This window comes from Eleutherodactylus coqui, chromosome 7, assembly GCF_035609145.1.
Source record: "Eleutherodactylus coqui strain aEleCoq1 chromosome 7, aEleCoq1.hap1, whole genome shotgun sequence".
Taxonomy (NCBI): Eukaryota; Metazoa; Chordata; class Amphibia; order Anura; family Eleutherodactylidae; genus Eleutherodactylus; species Eleutherodactylus coqui.
In genome coordinates this window covers 132,770,485-132,791,954 of record NC_089843.1, presented here as the reverse complement: position 1 = coordinate 132,791,954, position 21,470 = coordinate 132,770,485, and the positions used below count along the sequence as shown (strand labels likewise).

Here is a 21,470-nt window from a genome sequence, read left to right as displayed (position 1 = left end):
TGATATGTTCATTTAGGTCAAATTGTATTCTTCATGATATAAAAATCCTGGAGGATCTCTGCATTTTACTGTTACTCTGTTATTGCTGCTAGAAATTTATGAATAAATTGACAACTGGGCATTACCATTTTACACAATTTGTCCACCATTTGACAAGGGGAATGGTAACACCCAGTTGTAAGTTTATAACTTATAAAAGTTCAGGATGATACAGAATTGTTGGGCAGTGTAAGTATTTATATGGTGGTAGCTCCTATTTAAATTTATATGACAAAGACCTTTCCAATACTGTGTTTTAAAGAGTAACTTAAAAGTATTTTTGGTGAATTAACTATTGATAACATACTCTTAGTATAAGTCAACAATAGTCGATTGGTGGGTGTCAGCCGCTCTAAATCCTGCCGATCAGCGAATCTTCAGGCCTGCTATATGTGCAGCAAAGTTCTATGTCCGCATTGTGGTTGGAGCAGAGAGTGTAATTTAAGGCATAGGTTGCACTGACAGGGGCCCTAATCAGCTGAGATCTCAAGTGGCAAACCCCCGACAATCAACTATTGATGATCTATCTTAAGGATAGATTATCGATAGTAAATTCCCAGAAAACCCCTTTAGGGCTCAGTCAGGGATCAGTTTGTGAGTGTTTTTTCACGCATGAATAGGTGCATTTAAAAAACGGCTCTATTAGAACCAAGGCTTTCCAATGAAAGTGGTCACATGTCCGTTTTTTACAAGCGCTATAAATTCGCACCTGCAAAAGATAAGACAGCATTTTTCACTTTGCAAGAAAATGCATTTTTTGTGCAATGCAATGTACTTTGACAATAGGAAATCCTTAAATATGCTCTAGCTGCAGGGAAAAAAAATTAATAATAATACATCACTGGGTCACCGGCACTCTTTTTCTTCATTATCTTCTGGCTGGGGATTAAAAAACCCCTGACGCCTGGAAGCGCTGCCTCTGATTCATTGAATGGCCATGATTGGTCAAAGTGTTTAGCCAATCAGAGGAGGCACTTCCAGGAGGCAGGAATTTTTCAATCCCCGGCCAAAAGAAAATGAAGCACAGTGCCAGGGACCCGGGCAGAAGACGCAGCGGAGCCCTGGACAGTGCTTCTAGGTGATGCTTTTTCTTTCCTTCAGCTAGTGCTAATTTTCAGGGTAAGGCTTATATTTCAAGTTCCGCCACCTCACCCGAAAATCCTTGTGGGGGTTGCCTTCATCCCATTGGTTTCAATGGGGCGGCAGCAACGCCAGCCCCATTGAAAGCAATGGGATAGCACTGCGCTCCTCTGCCACTGCTGTGACAGCTGTGGCAGGGGATTCCTTCATCCCCGCAGGAAGTCCCTTCGCTACTGAACACTGTGACAGCAGTGGCAGAGGACCGCAATCTTCTCCCTATGTTTTCAATTGGCTACCGCTGCTGCCGACGGGCCGATGTGACAGCATCCAGGGGTTTCACATCCAAGGAATCTCCTGCTGCAGCTGTCACAGTCGCAGCAGGGGATAGCGATCCTCTCCCATTGCTTTCAATAGGTCCGGACTCTTTATGTGAGAATTTTACCATCGTGTGACTGCATAGCAAGTGTGAATTAAAAACGTGAATTGCTAAGCAGTGATCACTGAAAGATGGAGCACACACAAGTTATGCGATATGTCAGAGATTTTGACTATATTTGGAATCTGGCTGCTGAGACCCTCACCCACGACTAAAACAAGGGAGCAGAAGAACTTATCTGCATGCTGTACCCACCTCTCCTGGGAGTGTTGTACCAGCTCAAAATAATATCTATGAGTTGACACCCTGCTCACGGATCACAACTGAAGGGACACAGTGCTCAGCTGAGAGCTTCTCTGCCTTCATTTTAATGACCTGTTGGGACGCCTCAGCACCAGGACCCTGGTGATCACAACTTCTGACATGTCGCTACGATATATTAAAAGTTTCCTGCATGTTCAGAATACCATTAATGCTAGTTTCCAACACCTATAATACAACAGCATTTTAAAATTCTGCATTAATTTACAAATCAATGACATTTAACTAACATCTGGCTACTTTGGGCAACTAAAAAAAAATGTACTTGCCATAATATAGTTTCCTTTATAAATTGGTCACCACAAGATGCTTTTTTCAGTTGAGCAAAACCCAACAGGAGAACTTCATCAAAACTGGTTCAAAGAAACAGTGGAGCAGTCCTTTTTTTGGAACGAGAGTTGAAACCTGATTGGTTCCATGAGTGACTGCTCCAGTTTCTTCTTAGCATTAGTTTTGCTAGATCTCCCGCAACGTCGGTGAATAGATGTAGATAGATTTGTGACTTTTATTTGAGTTAATCATGCATTGGTGGGAAGACATCATTATGAGCAGAATAGTGTATCCACAGGAGTGTACAGAATCATTAGTTTAACACAAATAACCAGTTCATGGTATGAAGCCATTCTATATAACTATGTCAAAACATTTTACGATCCCGAGTCTAAAGAGTAATGTAACCATCAACAACTTTTGTCATGTATTATAAAACACTGCAAATGTACCATCTCCAGCTTGACAGGTGCTTTCTTCTCTCTGTGATATGCTCTGAGTGCCGCAGAGAGTGATCATATCTTTATGACACTCACAGCTCCTGTTACGGTTACATGTCATTTGCATAATGCATGAAGATGAAGAGAAGAATTCCGAACAATCAGAGCCACGCCAAGCAAACTGGAGGTTATTTTTCCTGTCAGCGGGAGACGAGGCATCACGGATCGTTTCCTTTACTGAAGAATTCCTCATTACAGATTTACATTTTTGTCATTTCATTCTTTGTGTCGCATTCATTTCCTGATACACAAGCCTTGATTAAAACTCTGTAAAAATACGGGAAATTACAGGAAATAAATGTCCTTTCTGCATACTGGCCTGCAACGGGCTGGTTGATTTACTCCGCAGACTCTTTTCAGGACTTTGTAGAAATGGGTATATAAAAGTGAAGCATGGTTCCAAGGCTATGTGAGAACAGAGGGCAATAAACTGGAGGTTTCCTCAATTACTATCTAGGGCAGCATCATTTGTCTAAGGATGTGTAAGTCACTCCTCCCTGCTGACCACTCTCAGGCATACTGGGCTAAGGATCTATGTTTCCTTTCCTTTATTAGTTCCCTGAGACATATGTCTGAGAATAGAAATAATACCTCTATTTCTGCAACTTTCATGATGTCCCACTTCCTTCTCACAAGGACTTTATCCTCTTTAGGACTCACTCACACGGGCGGATGTGTCCATACGCGGCACACAGCAAATACTCATGTACATGCATAGTTGCTGCATATGTTAAATCCCCGTAGCTTATATACTGGTGCGTATGATGTACGTAATATGCCCCAAAATTGGACTTGCTTTAATTTTTTTCATGCACGTAATAACCCATTAGAAATAAATGGGCACTTAGCACAGTGCAATACATCCATGAAAAATAAGCGCAAAAGACATAGGACACATAAGCCCATGTTAGGGAGCCCTTATATGAAGATAGAACATATGTATAGCAAGAGTCTAAGTCAAATGTCTTTAAGAAAATGTAAGATTTAGTGCTCCTTCACATGGGCAGATTTGTTTTTCTGCACGTCTCAGCGCATCGTATTTGTGCTATGTACGAGACTTTTTTCAACCGTATCGGTGTGTTTTACTGCGGCGCTTGAAAGGTAAACGTTAATAAAATCATTGCCTGCATGTAGATGTATCAGTTTGTCATGTCATGTGGTGTGAGTGAAGGTATAACTAGGAGTAATTGAGAGTGGGAAGAGATCTTCACCTTCCCTCTTGTCTTTGGAGAGAGTGCTAACACAGAGCCACATGGAAGATGGAGGAAAAGGAAAGATATCCCATAGCGAGTGGAGTTTGGATGTGAATGGAGTGAGTCCCAAGATCCTAAGAGTGAGAGCACCTTCCAATAATTCTGTATATAGAGACCCACCGTACAGGTACCAATTCATATTACAAGTTTTCCTATGTGGCAGTCCAACTCCAGGATCACCGTATAGAGGTATACTACTGAGTGACACCCATGCACCTGCCGTGCAGGGTGTTATAAGTAAATTGTCACCAAAGTGTCTGTGGAGTGACCCCTACCCCTCTTCCTCCTCCAGAGTGCTCCTAGTCTAGGTGCCGTACTGTACAGATAACGTGGACTGTAGGACTGATTTCATCCTGTGTATTCTCCCTGATTTCTGAGCTCTGTTCTGTCTTCACTTAAAAGTATTGTACCTGCATTGTTTGAATAATTGTTTGCATAAGTTACTTTAAGTAAAGTTATACTGGGCCCTAACCATTCCTGGGGACCTGAGGTACTATACAGAAGTCTCTGTGTTATTTCTCTGCCGCGTAGCATATCGGTGTGTGGGAATGGTAGCGTCACGAGTGATAAGTACTACTACTCCCCTCATCCCGTTTATTGGCATACCCTATCCTAGGGGTGTCGAAGGTGGCCTGCAATTATGCTCTGGCCTTGGCTACGTGTCATTCCTCTGTGACCAGAGCCTGGTAAGTCCCGCCATGACAAGTCAACACTTATCCCTCCCAGCTCTTATGTCTGAGTGGACTTATATGCCGACATGGGGTCTCTGAAGCATTTTACTAGCCACAGGAGTTATTTATGGGGCATATTTATCAGGCAATATAAAGGAATGTCTGGCCTGGAACCATTTTTGTGAGTGACTGGGAGAGTCTTAGCGAGTGTTTAAAGGTCTGAGCAACAGATGCTGTGCGGACGAGCAAAAGGCCTGCTGTACCATCTGCAAGAGCAGGTGGAGGAGCAGTTGGACTATTGGTGCTGAGGACCCCGCAACGCAGGGCAGGAGATTGAATCTCCAACCCCGTCATTTTCCTGAGGTAGAGACAGGATGGCTGCATAAAGGTCTGTGCAGTGATTGCTATACAGACAAAGATAAGAGTGAGCCACATGTGGCATGGCAAAAGTCTTAAAGGGGTGGTCTCGCGAAACCAAGTGGGGTTATATACTTCCGTATGGCCATATTAATGCACTTTGTAATATACATCGTGCATTAAATATGAGCCATACAGAAGTTATTCACTTACCTGCTCCGTTGCTAGCGTCCTCGTCTCCATGGTTCCGTCTAAATTCGCTGGCAGCTTGCTTTTTTAGACGCGCTTGCGCAGTCCGGTCTTCTCCTTCCAGCACGAGCCGCTTCAGTGTGCTCCCCGCTACAGCTCTTCTGCGCATGCGCAGACGAGCTGTCACTGCTCGGGAGCGCGCTGGAGCGGCCATTCTGTACCTTCCTCTGTTAGAGGAAGGTGCAGAAACTGGAGCTGCCCAGCGGAGAAGCCCAGCCCAGCCCAGCAGCCCCGAGAAGCCGCCCAGGTAAGTGATGGGTCGGGGGGTGATCTTCACTAACAGGTGAAGGTCCCGGGCCACAGCGGTAGGCCCCGGAGCCCAGCGCTAGGCTCCGGAACCTAGCGCTGGGCTCCGGAACCTAGCGCTAGGCTCCGGAACCTAGCGCTGGGCTCCGGGGCCTTCACCTGGGCTCTGGAACTTAGCGCTGGGCTCCGGGGCCTAGCGCTGGGCTCCGGGGCCTTCACCTGGGCTCCAGAACCTAGCGCTGGGCTCCGGGGCCTTCAGCTGGGCTCCGGAACCTAGCGCTGGGCTCCAGGGCCTTCACCTGGGCTCCGGAACCTAGCGCTGGGCTCCGGGGCCTTCACCTGGGCTCTGGGGCCTAGCGCTGGGGAGCTGGGAGCGTAGCGCTGGGGAGCCGGGAGCGTAGCGCTGGGGAGCCGGGGGCTAGCGCCGGTTACCTGCTGCCTGGCGGTGGGTGACTGGTCGGCGGCTGCGGTGGGTCCGGTCGGCGGCTGCGGGGCGTCTGGTTGCCATGGAGACACAGCTGGCAGCGTCTCGGGAGCGCGCACGTCGGGCTGCAGCAAGCGAAGGGAAAAGAGCCGGCGGCCATCTTGGGGAAACTTTTATAAGTTGCTGAAACGCTGGAATGGTAAGTACAAACCAGCTAGAAAAGTCATTTACAGGGGGGCTTAGTTATGTATGCTTAATTAGGGGGACTGGGCAAAAAAAAAAATTCGATGCTTCCTCGAGACATCTCCTTTAAGGCCCATATACACACAACGATTATCGCTCAAAAGATGTCGCTCAAGCGACTTTTTTGCGATCATTGTTGTGTCATTTACAGCGCAAGATGATCACTCAAGATGAGCGATCACTTTGTGCTCCGTGCGGAGGATGCAGAAGACAAGCGGGGTGTCCCCGCTTGTCTTCTGCATCCAGCTGTTACCTGCTCCAAGTGCCCGGCTGTTATACAGCTGAGCGCTTGGAGCGGAGGATGCAGAAGACAAGCGAGGTGTCCTCGCTTGTCTTCTGCATCCAGCTGTTTTCTGCACGGAGCGCCTGGCTGCTATACAGCCGGGCGCTCCAAGCGGGGTATGGAGAACAGAGCTGGACTACTTTGTTCTTCATACCCAGCCTGTGATCAGGAAGCGGGATACAGCTGAAACAATAGTATCCGCTGTATCCCGCTGTGAATCCCTGATAACTGATTGCTGATCTTTCAGCACGCTGAAAGACAACGATGAGAGACGGCTTAATGAAAACTGTACGATGTCAGTGCCGTTACACACAACAATTATCACTCAAAAGATGGCTTTTGAGCAAATTTTAAGCAATAATTGTTGTGTCTAAATGGGTCTTTACCAAGGACTGTCACCAGTGTTCTCTGTCCCCCCATGTTCAGTTAAGTATAATATCCCTATCCAAGATGGGGGTCTTGGATCTACTGGGACTACCCAAAAGGGTAAATGTGTTATTGCACAGCCTTTTATATGGCGCCACAGTTAATGCAAGGCTTGTAATGTTACATAAGTTACAAAAAGCACTTATTTTAGTAAAGGCTTCCGTACAATCTATTATGTGTTGACATGTTGCCAGGGATGTGTAATGCAGCTGTATGTTGTGTGTATGGTGTGTGTTAAGTATGTGTAGCCAACAAGCTCCCACATGACATGGCAATAGAAAGCTGGATGTGTAATCCCAGGAACTGCCAGACTGGCAAGGGCCATTCATGTATGTGACTCGGAACTATTGAGAAGAGCGTTGCCAGGCTTTTGTCCAGATTTGGCATATGCGGGGAAGGCCCAGATTAATATGTGCATTGCTGCTGCTACACTAGAGAGACTAATGTACATTGTTGTAAAGTGGGAATAATATTTTGGATTCCAGTGAAAGTGGTATCTGCCGTCACCTTAAGAAGATGCTACTAACATGTTATGGTGTAGTGTTCAAGTCCACAAACCCTCCTATGGAGTCAAATGCTGTAATTAATTTTTCTGCAAAAAAAGCAGCTCCCTTCGTTCCATCTGTCACAGCCGCACCAGCACATGCCATTAACCTGTTGCAGTTACAGATGTGTTGGGGCTTGTGTACCCTAGCAACGCCCTACCCTACGCAAAAAGCCAATGATTGCTGGTTAATTCTTCATTATTGAGCTCCATCATGATGCTATTACTACTTTTTTGGCGACCTGGCCTGATACACATCACGGCGCATGTCAGTGCACATCCCCTTTTTTGCTGTCTTGTACCCTGCTCTCTGGTCGGAGTTTGGTGAGACAAAAGAGGGGGCTTATTACGGTGGAGCACAAAAAAGGGTCTTATTACTGTGGGGAGTACAGAGGGGAGTTATTACTGAGGGGCCATAGAGGGAACTTATTACCATGGGGCTACAGAAAGGGGACAAATGTCGTCAGGCAACAGAGGGGGCTTGTTATTTTGAGAGTAGAATAGGGCATTACTATTTTGTGTTGGGAATTATTACTATGAGAGGGTACTATTACTATATAGCGGGGCACTGAGAGGAGCATTAGGGGTAGTGACAACATGAGGAACTTCTGCAGAGACTAGTCATGGCTGCAGGACTCATCATGGTGTTCTGGGCCAGATAGAGAGTGTTGAGGTGAAGAGTCGCTTTGCAGTGGAGAAGGCAAGCAAGAAGAAAGGAAGTCCTGTGAGGAGAAGAACAGCTGCACTGAAGAATCACAAAGTCTTACTACACTGTAATCCTACTTAACAGACCTTAATAGTTGTACATACAGTAGATGCATAATTTGGGAATATTTTCATATTCCCTTTGCTTCCTTTTGTCATTATAACATTTTCCAAACCTGCCTGTAGATATATTTGATTTTTGCTTATTTTATGTTGATACAGGATTATAAAATTTCTTGAATTTAATCAAATTCATTTTTTTCTGCTCTTCCCTTTCTTCTAGTATTGTTCGTTTTCTTGATAAAAAGTTTTTTGAGTAATAAACAATAACATTATATACAAAATTATGTTTTATAAAGAACAATGAAGAAAGTCCCATGAAAACCAGTTCTCAAAGGAATACATACTATAGAAGCACACTATGCAGTGGCTATGGGGTCCCTGTAGAGAGGGAGTATGGTTCTAGTTGCTCCCATAGCCTTTGATACTGGATGACAAGAACCTATATACCTTCAATGATTGTTGGCTGAATGCTGACTTGACCAAAATCTATTTCTCATATCTCCTGCATACATGTGAATACTCCATTTGACCAAATGTTCAAGTATTTTGCATAGGGAAAGCCGGCACCAGTCAGCTCTGGTGGCTTCTTATCTCCAGGGGGACAAAGCAATTGAGCATTGAAATAACTGAACATGCCCGATCCTTCTTACCTCCAACATCATCTGTTAGGGGAAAGCTGGGAATCCCCCATACACATGTTATAGTCATCCATTCCAGCCGAAATCAGCGAGTTCTGATGAGTGTTATAGAATGTGTATTGGGGGCTAAAAGGAAATGTATCACCTGTATTAGTTTTTACTAATTAAAATCCACTTTTCTATTTCCAGATCCAGTTTTTCTAATCTGTTTTTATTTTCTGATTATAGTTTTTTTATTCTATTCTCTCTGATTATATGAGCAGCCATCATGTCTGAACTGCAGTTAACAGCATATAGAGATATACTTTACAGCAGCCTCATGGACCATAGACACAACAAACAAAAAGGGACCCATTGACTTCTGTTGGAGAGGGTTGTGGGCATGATCTGTGATCTTTGCCCAGGTTAGATATGCAGGTGGAAGGGGGGGGGGGGAGGGTGATCTGTGACCATCACTGATTGACAATAGTCTGATCCTGTGCTATCTATAGAAAGGTATTGCAACTTTTCATTGTAATCCTGCCTGTGACAATAACAAGATGACTGCTGAAAAGTTTTTTCTATAGAACAAGAAGTGTCAGACTATTAGGCCGATCTCACATGTCTGGATTTGAAGCGGTCGCCGTCCGCGCGGTAAGAGGCGGGCAAAGAAAGTCATCTAGTTTCAATGCTTCCTTCCCACCTACAAATTTCATATTCCGCCCCCGGAAGAAAAAAATCGCATCATGCTCTTTTTTAGGGCTCCCACCCACTGGCGATATTTTCTCCATTGCGATGCGATTGTAAAATTAAAGTCTCGCATCGCAGTGCGAGAAAAAAATCGACATCACGCCAAAATATCGCCAGTCTTTTCAATGGGGCCAGTGGCAGCAGCGCTAGCCCCATTGAAAAAAGATGGAGAATGCCGGGGATTTCTGCCACAGCTGTGGCAGAAGTCCCCGGCATTCTATTCCATTGCTTTCAATGGAATCGGCTAAGAGCTATGTGTGATTGGCTGAGCGCTCAGCCAATAGCTAAGCAGTAGCTGCTATTGGCTGAGCCCTCAGCCAATCTGCACTGCTCTTTTAGGAGGCGGGGATTTTTGAATCCCCGACTGCTAAAAGAGCTTCATAGTAGTGCCGGGAAGCCAGCAGGAGGACGCGGCTGAGCACAGGAGAGGTGAGTATGATTTTTAAAAAATTTTTTTCACACTTATTGATGATTATCGGGGAAGGGCTTATATTTCAAGCCCTTCCCCGATAATCATTTTGCGGAGCTTGACTGAAACCATTGATTTAAATGGGATCGGCAGCAGCGCCGATCCCATTGAAAGCAATAGAATAGAATGCCGGTCCCCGCGGAGATGAAGGAAACCTCTGCCACAGCTGTGACAGCTGTGGCAGAAGTCCACGGCATTCTCCCTATGCTTTCAACGGGGCTAGCGCTGCTGTTGCTAGCTCCATTGAAAGCACTTGCGATATGCCGGTTCTATACCGGACTCTTTCTTGCGCTGCGAGATTTTTCTCGTGCTCTTGCAGCGCAAGAAAGAAAATATCACGAGTGGGTGGGAGCCCTTAATGTGGATTCCATGCAGAGAAGCTCCATTAATGTCTATATAAGCGTGCCAACCACAGCCTATACGCAATTAACATTGCATATAAGTGGCTGAATCGCTCACAACTTTCTAAGAGACCAGGTAGAGAGAGCAATTTTGCCTGGCCGGTGTAATGGTACTTTCTGATGCCATTCACTGCTTGTGCTCTTTCTTTAGCGAAGACGATACACTGTCCATCCGCATACATCCGCATGGAAAGCCACATGCATACGTAACCATTCGCAATTAATTTCCGCAGTCACTCGCATACGCAATCCGACCCGTTTGTGTTAGCCCAGCCTTAATAAACTTAGTGGTCAATATGAAAACATTTTCCGTTAACATGCTCCGCTTTACACTTCTCATGCAAGAGTAACTGCAGTGTTAGCAAATATAAGGGTACGGAATTGGTCCAAACACCAGGCCTTCTGTCCTGAGTAACAAAGCCCGGCATCACTATGGGGGGGGGGGGGGGTATAAGAACCCTCTCTATTCTTCGTATGCCAATGCATATCCCAATTCTGTGATCTCACAGTTTGTACAAAAAGTATAATTATACATTCCCTTGAATTGCTCACTTTTATATTAGCTTAGTCAATCTTTAAGAATCCCTATTTTTAGACCAGCTTTACCTTTTAACTTTTGACTGTGAACACGCATTCTTTGTAAATGGAGATTAATTGGAACAAATTCTAGACTCTTTTCTCCTTTCGTGCAGCTGGATTTGAAAGAAGACCCTAGGGAAAAAAAAACACAAGAATTACAAAAAAAAAAACCTGTAAGAATCGCCCTGCTCTGCAGCAAGCAGATGGTTATTTTCCATTTTTTTAGTATTATTTTTTCCCCTTGCCTGAGCCTGGCGCATGCATTCTATCTTTCCAGTTCATCTTTCGATTTTATTGTGTAGTTGAATCTTAAGAAATGAAAAGATTTTTATTGCAGCATCACAGCGTGCACCTTCTCGGTAATCTACAGAGCAGTATTTAATGTGCAGATATGCTAATGCATTTTTAGTGACAGACAACCCCTGCTGTCTATAACAGGGGCCCAGCATGGTCAAAATGATGGCACATTTATCACACATTATGTTTTGGCTGCACTTAAAATATAGCATTATATAAAGCCAAAAGCTGAAGTACAACTCATTTTTATTGACTTGTCAAACTAAGAATAATGAACGCACAGACCTCTATTCTATATTTCACTGCTTGGTGTATTATCCCATTCCCTGGGACTCTTTTGTGTTTTTTTTTGTTTTCTTTTTTTTTTGCAGTGCTACACTTTTATGCTTTTTTTCTATGTGATTTCACGGTAATAGAAGAATGGTGCAGCTACAGGATACTTGGCATGCGTCCACTAGGTCCACTCTTTGAGTCTCATCCCCTCTTCTGCAGTTTATGCACTCAGAGGATACTACTGAAGTGTAATTGTATCCAGTCAGCATAAACATAACATAATAGCTTTTTAGTAAATGCATTTCCTTGATGATGTCAACGATTCCGAAGAAAACAATGAAAGCACTACTTCTATCCCTCTAAAAGCTTACTGTCTCGAATCACATAGTTCAACTACTTGCAGTCATTTTAACTATAGTAGCACCCAAGGGCTTTGACCATAGATCCACTTGCCTAAGCTGTACTTGCTGAGAAAGCAAGCAACAAAACAATCAAGGATCATCCACAATAATGAAAGTAATACAGTAATAATAAAAAAATACTATGACAATCATTCAAGGAATCTTGGGGATTCCATTCAGATTTCATGTGGAAAAGGTGTCGGGGGGGGGGGGGGCACTTTTTCAAGGAAAATTGCATTGGGAAGAAGCATTTAACACTTCAGAAGAGAAGAAACACGAAGTATAAAATAAACATCATTGATAGAAAAAAGTAGAATATTGAAGGTACATAAACTGCTTGTTTGAGAACAAATGAGTCATAACAATTTGACATTTCAGCGAGCAACGCATGAGCCATTCTTGAAAACATCAATGTACCTAGAACCTCAAAGAGGCTTACATTCATGTAGATTCTATTCAAGTCTCGGCACGTTGTTGAACATATTTTAAAGTTAGGAAATTATTTCATAGATCAGTCCAAATAAAGCTGTAAAAAAGTCAGCCTAGCCAACTACATGCCCGACAAACTAATTACACTTAGATTTACAGTGCATGCCTATGCAAAAGGTATTCATGCAATTACTACCAATGTAAACGTTAACAATGATTGTACATGAAATGGTGCCTAACTACTAATTTCATTGAACTGGTTTGGGTAGGAGTTCATGCCATGAATCAGCTTTTTTCAAGCCTGAACAAATAGGAGCTCAATTTTCCCAAAGTATCCCATGTGCATGATAGAGAGTGACATAACTGTAGAGGCTAAAAAATAAACTACGCATTTCAAGCCCTTATAGGCTTAAGCAAACTATGGCAATCCATCGACACTCCATGATCACATTGCATAGGCTGATGGAGTAACAGTTGAACCCTTTTTTCAGAATTGACCATAGCATCGGACTTATCTCTGATCCTGGCCATTGGAGGAGGTACTATCTGTAATTTACAGCCAGTACCCATAAGTGATGGTGCGGCTGCCTACACCATTCTTACAACATACTATTACTGTGTCACACTTTAACTACCTTCTTGCTCAGACATAATGGAAAATTACAGGACAGGAAGTGGTTCAATTATATGATTTTAATCCCTGGATCCTGGATGACATGGAGATTCACACTATAGTAGTGTGAGATATTGCAATAATGCATGTTATATGCACCTATTTACTTTTTTACTGCTACAACTACCTGCACATGAGAGGCAGCATGGTACATGCAATACTATTGTATGTGGTCCATGATAAGGGCGCCAGTCATGAATGCACAAAATGTCTACCTACTGATCAAACATTGATGGCCTACCCTAACAATAGGCCATTAATGATTAATTCCGGGATAAGCCCTTTAAAAGAATAACATTGTGCTCCTCAGAATACCATAACAGTGTGCCTTATTATTAGTTTTAGTACATTGTAGTTTAATACCTGTATATTTTTCAAGCTCTGCAAGACTTTCCTGGTAGTCACCCAACATTTCTTCATAATGAGTTATCACACTTTGCCGCAGACTGTCCCAGTGTGGAGAGAGGTCTCCGAGTTCCTTCAGTTCCTCAATTCTGTTAGGGGGAACAAAATAATCAGTATAATTATTGCTTGTTTTTCACAGAACAGCATTCACATTGTGTATTTGAGGAACTATAGTCAAATTATTGTTAGCTCCGTACTTGGGGATTACTATTAATGATACAGCAACAAGCAGCAAAAGGCATAATAGCATTGGCAGAAGAGGTTAGTGACCAAGGTTCGGACTAGGATGCTCAATAGGTTAGCAGCAATGGCACAGCAGTATGAACTGAATTAAGTTTTGACCATATAGTTGCAAACAGCTGTACTGTTCATGTCTTTCACTGAGCACATTAAGCAAATATCTTAAGTTAAGGGGCGAAAAATAAGGCTCTACTCAAACTGTACTTTAATCGCTTTCCCAAAAATGGAATTCAGACGGAACCCCTTGATGGAACCAGGGATTCAGATGGAACCCCAGGATGTAGAGCAGCAGTTTGAACAAAACCTAAATGTGTATCTGTGTTAATGACTTCTTCAAGATCCAACTGGCAAAAGGTGTTTTAATTAAGCAGATAAGATTGGAAGTGTGGGTTTCACAGGTGCTTTGCCCATTAAATGAAGGCACACAAAGCCTAGTTACTGACAAATCTGTTCTTCTCAAGATAGATTGGTTGGTGTGAACCATGCTTTGATGCAAACAGCTTTCTGAAAACCTCAGCAGATGTGTTTTAGAGAATGAAGCTCAAGAAGGCTTTAAAAATATTTTTAAAGATCTGAGCATATGTCTATCCATGGTTAGACAAGCTATGTACAAATGGAAAAAATTCAGGATCATTGTTACTCTGCCAAGTAGTTTGCGTCTTCTTAAGATTTCTCCAAAAGCACAATGGAAAATACTTAAAAAAGGTGAGAAAGGACCCAAGAGACAAACCAAAAGATCTACACAAGACTCTACAAACTGTAAAATCCTCCGTTTATGTGTTCTCTATTAAAAATAACACAGGAACAAGAATGCTGCTTAAGGAAGGACACAATAAAGGAAGCTGCAGTTGTCAAAAAAACCACTGTGTCCCATCTCTAGTTTGCCTGAGACCAATTAGTTACTCCACATTGCTGCTTAAAAAATGGTCAATGGACAGATGAGACAAAAGTTGAACTTTTTACAGAAATGCACAATTCTATGTTTGAAAGATAAAAAGAACAAAAGCACACCAACACCAAAGCCACTTCCCAACTGCGAAACATGGCCAAGAGAGCATCATGTTTCCAGGCTTCTTTGGATGCCTGCGATCAGAGAGAGCACAATAAATTCTAAGGTGTATCAAAACATTTTACAGAGGAATGTAAGAGCAACAGTCCATGACCTTAAGCGTTAGAGATATTGGTGTGTGATGCAGCAAGACAATGACTCAAAGCACAGAAGTAATATAGAATGGCTGAAAAGCAGTTTTTTAAAAAATCTCTAAGTGAGAGCCCTGACCGTAACCATATCATAATGCTGTTGCATGACTTGAACAGGGCTGTGCATGCAAGATATCCCAGAAATATTGATGAACTGAAACACATTTTCAGGAAGGAATGGTCAAAAATTCCTCCTCAACATTGAGCAAATCTTATTTACAGTTATAGGAAACATTTTGGTTGTGGCGATTGATGAAAGGGGGATCTACAGGTTATATAATTCACGGTTTCAATAAAAATCTAATGTTTATATAAAAAAAAAGAAATTCAAGGAGTCACTTAGGCCCCATTTACACGCAAAGATGATCACTCAAAATTCGTTCAAAAGACAGCCTGAATGACAGTGTGAGCGATCATTTTGCATAAACTACTAATGGGCACTAACACACTACTTATGCCCATTAGTAGCTTATTAGCTTAATTTGCATATAAATGAGGCTCCCTTTGCTGTATGCAGATAACAGTGGGTGGTCTGTTATCTGCATACACCTCTGTTGCTCTCCAGCCGGTCAGCAGCTGGAAACAATGTTATCAGCACTCCTGTGGAGAATCACAGTATGCGGTCTCTGCTATCAGCTGGCTGGCCGAACAATGATTTTTATGCTGAACTAAAAATCATCGTTCGGCAGGAAAGCAAACGATGGTAGCATTTAGACACAATGCTTATCACTCAAAAGACATTGTTTTTATGAATCTTGAGCGATAATCATTGCATGTAAATGGACCTTCTTTCTTCCTGAACTTTGGATATTTAATTAATGTGCTCAATAAATTACAGGAATGGCACAACTGTTTGTTATTGGTTTAATTAGATTGTGTTTGTCTACATTTATGACCTGGATAACAATCAGAGGACATTTTATTAGTATTCAATGCAGAAATCCAGGTAATTTCAAAGTATTCAGTTACTTTTTCTTGCTACAATAGTATGGACTACAGTTAATGAATACGGCCACCTAGTAATAGAGGCACAGAAGTATGGTCAAAGAAGTTATGGGTTTGGAGATATCAACAGAACGCCTAGCAGTAAAGGCACATCAGTATGATTAGACGAAATTAGTGGCCATAGTATTGACCGGAGTAGATCAATGCAACCATCTAGCAGTAGAAGAATGGCAGTATGGGCAGAAGGTAATGACAACATTATGGGTTACAGGTGACTAATAGGACTAACCTAATATGAATATAGCATATCGTTTGGTGGGTTAACTCTTTTGCACTGTGCTCTTTTAGTATTTTTTAATATGTGTTATAGCTCTGGAATTTTATGAGAAGCACTTGGCAGCACTAAAAAAGGCTCTTGATAGGAGGCTGAAAAGTTTCAGCTAAAGCCCCAGACTATTACCTCGTAATTATCGATTAGAACAATGTGAAACTTTAAAATCTAAAATGTGAAATGTGAAATAAAGTTTGTGAACTCTGTGGAATAATTTCAATCTCAGCATGCATAGTTCACAATGTGCGATTAAACTTTCATACAGTTCATAATAAAGACCCTCTGTCTAACACACAGTGTTACTGTACATTGTCCTATACAGACCTAACAAAATCACGCTCACTGATGGAAAAAGCATGTGTGATCCAATTCAATACTGGAACTGAATTCCCTTACTGAACTCCCTTACTCCCGTACTATAAGAACACCCAATTCTCTTCAAATGCAATACAGGTTTTTAAAGCTTATTGCAAAAGTAGAAACGCACCTACATACCGTCAGACCATTCACAAATTGTAAAAGTTCAGCACCATTTTATTGTAGTTGTGTGGATATATAGTCCGCTTTCAGATGAGCATATTTTTGCTCCATATTAGGACCATATTGAGGGGACCGTAATATGGAGCTAATGAAAATCTATAGGGCTAATCATATGGCCATATTTTTTGAAAACACAGCTTGATCAATGTTTTTGCATATTTGCCTCCATATTTGTATTCTTTTCTATTGAGTAGATCAGTAGTATTTGCCCAATAGAAAATTAAAAAAAATACATAAGCAAATATGGATGAAAAATGGATGACATAAGGATATAATGTCTTTCAAAACACGTCCGCAATATGGATTTATATTATGGACGTGTTTTTATATTATATACTCTTCTGAAACCCGCCTCAAAGAGATTAGGATCCCCCTCCCCCAATAGTTAAATGGGAATATCCACACATTGCACTATTTTGCTATTTATATATTAAATTAACATAAAAAATTAAACCATTGTATAAACATTATTTATATTGTATAGATCCTGAGTTACAGCCTTTACAAATATTCCAGATCTGTATTCACATTTCTACAAACAGCTCTTGCCACTCTTGCCATTGATTGCTGGGGTCCTAGGTTCAAATCCCATCAAGGACATCTACATGGACTTTGAAATCTGACGAGGGCAAAATTTGGATGTTGTTTTTCAATATACAACTCCAGCACCGCAAAGCATCAGTGCTAACAACCGAGCCACCACAGTTGCCAGCTTAGCTCTAGAAAAGCAAAAAACCAACAAGAATGAACACAAAGAGAATATAAGAAACTTCACCAGATTTTGTTCTTGGTCATATCTGAACCTACAACTTCAGCACTGAAATCAGCAGTACTAAGAAGTAAGCCACCACACTTGTCTGATCTCTAGACACAAAGAACAACAAGAATGAACACAAAGGGAATATAAAAAACTCATCCAGATGTTGCCCTTGATCAGATCTGAACGCACAACTTCAGCACTGAAATCAGCAGTACTAAGAAGTAAACCACCACACTTATCTGATCTCTAGATGCGAAGAACAACAAGAATGAACACAAAGGAACCAAATTCATCCAGCTGTTGCCCTTAGTCAGAGCTGAACTTATAACTCCAGCACTGCAAAGCAGCAGTGCTAACAACTGAGTCACCACACCTGTGCTTTCTGCTCCACAGGAGGAGGAGGAGAAAAGGAAGAATAAACAGCAAGAGAACATAAAACACCATACAAATGTTGTCATCGATCAGCTTTGAACCTACAACTTCAGCAATGCAACAGTGCAAATGACTATGCCACCATGCTATTCTCCCTTCCTCTTGTTCTCCTCTCTCCTTCTTTCTCTTTCTTCTACCTCCTCCCCCAACAGAGAGGGAGGACAATAAGATAGTGAAGATGAGGAATAAGGAGAATGAGTAGTAGGAGAAGAAAAAGTATAAGAATACGGAGGCAAAATTGAAGGGAAAAAAAGAAAGAAGATGGAGAATAAGATTTTTACTTCTTCATTTTCTCCTTCTCCTCACCTGGCAAAGAAGAAACAGGAGGAGGAAGAAGCTTAGTGGCTGGCTAGCACTACTGCCTTATAGAGCTGAGGTTCTAGGTTCACTGCTGATTATGGACAACTATTGCATGGAGTTAGTATGTTCTTTTTGTGTTTATTATTCTAACTCTACTCCATCTTCTCCTCCTCTGGAGAAGAAAGAAGAAGTGTGGTGGCTCAGTTGTTAGCACTGCTACTTTGCAGTTGTAGATTCAAATCCGACCAAGGCAACATCTGGATGAGTATTTTATGTTCTCTGTGTTTATTCTTGTTGTTGTTTCTCGTCTAGAGCAGAACCGATAAGTTTGGTGGTTTAGTTCTTATTATTACTGCTTTGCAGTGCTGGAGTTCTAGGTTCAAGTCTGCCCAAGGCAACATTTGCATAGAGTTTTTAAATGCTTATGCAGATGTTATCCTTGATGGAATTTGAACCTAGGACCCCAGTAGTGAAAGGCAAGAATACTAGCAGCTGAGCCACATTCATAGAAAACAAAAAAAACAAAACAAAACAAAACAATTTTCAGCCAATTTTGGCAAAAAATTGGGTTGGGATGACCCGATCACATTTAGGAAAAATCGGCTTGATCTTATCTCCTGGCCGATCACAACAAACAACATAAGTGTTACAATACAGAAATCTGATGTAGAAAAAAGGAATGTAGCAGCACACAGATACTTGTAATTCCTTTTTGCCTGAAACGGACGTCCGAGTGATAGAAACGATGAAAGCCTATTGTATAGGTGGGCTGCTGGTTGTCATTACTAACATTAGCTCTCTTCTATTAGCCAGAAAAGTGTATAAAACAGCATTGGGCAGAGACAGAAACTATATGAAGCATTTCTGTGTCTTTGATGCAGAAATCTCAGAAATTCCATTCATGCGCTGGCAAATCTGTATGTTTCAGTGAAACATTGCCCAAATATAATAATCTGTTTGGAACTCCGACAAACAGAAAATGAATTTGGGCTAATGTTGTGGCTTGGAATTAGATACACTTATTTTTAATGTGGCTTTGAGTATGAAACAAACCACCATTTGTTCAGTACATTTGTGTTGGCCCTAGAAAGAGAGACGGTTATTGCAGAATGATTTAATCTTCTACAAACAAGTTCACACAGCTGAACAATAGACACATTCTGCCTGCAAATTCTATTTGGAAACTTCGAATAGCGGAATTGTAGGATTTTTGTTTTATTTCCAATGTGTTTTTCAACTACTCATTACATTTTCTTCTGCGGAGGAAAATAGAGGACGATGTAGATGACCCTTGGGCGCTCTGTATGTGGCTGGCCACTGGTTGCCAACTACAGATACTAATGTGCACTACTGATATCAGGAATCATAGCAACTTGGTACGAGGGTCTAAACCCCACAGCTGCCAGTTAGGCCAGCTGCACACAGCAGAGCTGGATTCCGCATACGGGTTCCCGCAGTGGAATCTGGCTGTGACCCCAGCTGGCAACTCAGCGTACTGCTTTTCCAGATACTGTGGATGCCCATGGAGGCTCGCAGGTGGTCATTTGGAGTACTGATTTTTTTTTTATATTTGTTTTTCCTGTGCCGTCACTAGACGATGATTAGGATACCCACAGCCTATCCGCAATGTCAACTTCAATGAAGGCTGTCCGAGTGTAGTCTGCAGCAAAATATAGGCTGTTGCATTTTTTCCTCCACTTGCGGAATACGCAATTCGTTTCTGCGAGTGTGAAGGCCATCTTGGCCATGGCTCTTTATGCACCCACTGACCACTCCAGTGATAAATGCTCTACCCATCCTATTCAAATAGGTTGATGTATTTCAGAGGCATGAGAAATCATGGCAGAATAAATGGTGATTCGGTGTTCATTGGGGACACATTAAAGCAGACTCAGACTGGTCCACCGGGAAGCCAGTGAATTAGGGGAGCCCCAGGAATATTTTTGTACTTTGTGGCTTTTTGCCACAATTTGCTCAAAATCATGGCAATATCACCAAAAATTGTGCCGAACTATAGCGTTTTCAATATGTTTCTATATAAACTGCATCAAAATCGCTGCTTTTTGGCTGTGATTTTGCACCTATTATAGCAAAATCACAAGACAAAAGGTGCAAACGCAAGTTAGTAAGGACAGCGCCTCTGAAGATTGAGCCAGGTTGATTGCAGTTAATTTCTTGGATCAGGAATACCTGCCTAAAAGGTGCTCTGTGTGGGTGACACCCTTTCCCGAGGGACGACATCCAGAGAGAGCTAAAGCAAGGAGAAATCTCAGGGGAATAAAATATCCCTGGAGGAATAGAGACTAATAGTAATAAGTGTCCAAATGTGCCATAGAACCAAGACTAGTAATTGTATATAGAAGGCAAGGATTTCTATAAGTGGGTCTCTGAACTAAGATATGCTAAGAGATGGTGGAATCTAAGCATGCGTATATGTGATAATTTATTGACATAGATGAAGACTGTGTCAATAAATTATCATCACATATATGCATGCTTAGATTCCGGGGTCTGTGAATATTGGACAGTGTGTCCGTGTGATTATGGCCTTATAGAGACTCAATGGTTATGCAGATGACAACCCAATTTTGGAGCCAAGCACTTGCCACTATGGTCGAATGCTTATAAGATTATTTCCATGTGGCCTATTATATCTTATTAGTGATAATGCAGAACATCTCGTGTGTTCAATGTTTAACATAAAGCTTGGGATGCAATTAAAAGTGGGCATGTACTTGTTCTACTAAGATAGACAGTGTGCCCCCAAAATAATGGAACCCCAGCCTGAGAGTACCTAGATAGCTGTACATATACCTATGAGCACATAACCATATAGAGATAAGGATCGATAAATAGTGATGCTCCGCGCATCAAACTACAAACCAATAAAAAAACACGCTTTCAAATTTGCAGAAAAACGCTAGCAATAAAAATTAGGAGGCACGGTGGATTCATTTCGGCTTTTGAAGCTTAAAAAGTCTTATTACCAAACGATTTAGCCTGTTAAAGCAATCTGTGTGTATGATGAATTAAGATTGTGCTGAAAAGGATTTACTATTTCAAAGCAATTTCAATTCCAGAAAGCCTCCTGTTATATCCCTTTTGATAGTGCAGATACAAAATCAAATATACATTCCTCTTGCCCATCAAACAGATTTGTTAATTTCCTCATGTTACCAACAAAAACATCCATCGCAAATAATAAAGCCTCCACTGTAGTGCAGAAAAGTAGAGCCGAATCTCCCATCCATTGGCTATATAGATTATAGTCATTTACATAATCCTGCTGGTGATTAAAATAGCAGACGACTCATCACTGCATTGTAAATAAACATGGCATTCTATGGAAATGGAGCTTAACCTTCTCTGCCTTCACTC

At 41.9% G+C, this 21,470-nt stretch overlaps 1 protein-coding gene and 1 long non-coding RNA gene across 7 annotated transcripts in view; one reads left to right on the top strand and one right to left on the bottom strand.

Annotated features, from left to right (window-relative positions):
* LOC136572799 (uncharacterized) overlaps positions 1-2,857 on the top strand; it is a 52,551-nt gene extending 49,694 nt beyond the window's left edge. Inside the window, exon 3 of the long non-coding RNA XR_010785821.1 lies at positions 2,625-2,857. This is a non-coding gene — a long non-coding RNA (uncharacterized lncRNA). The remainder of the gene's footprint in view (positions 1-2,624) is intronic.
* The window catches only part of INPP4B (inositol polyphosphate-4-phosphatase type II B), a 519,946-nt gene that overhangs the window by 106,123 nt on the left and 392,353 nt on the right, over positions 1-21,470 (bottom strand). For all 6 annotated transcript variants that reach the window (XM_066573709.1, XM_066573708.1, XM_066573704.1 and 3 more), the window contains 2 exons: positions 13,303-13,433; positions 10,894-10,998 (listed from right to left, as the gene is read on the bottom strand). In XM_066573709.1, coding sequence (XP_066429806.1) covers positions 10,894-10,998; positions 13,303-13,433 — 236 coding nt within the window. The remainder of the gene's footprint in view (positions 1-10,893; positions 10,999-13,302; positions 13,434-21,470) is intronic.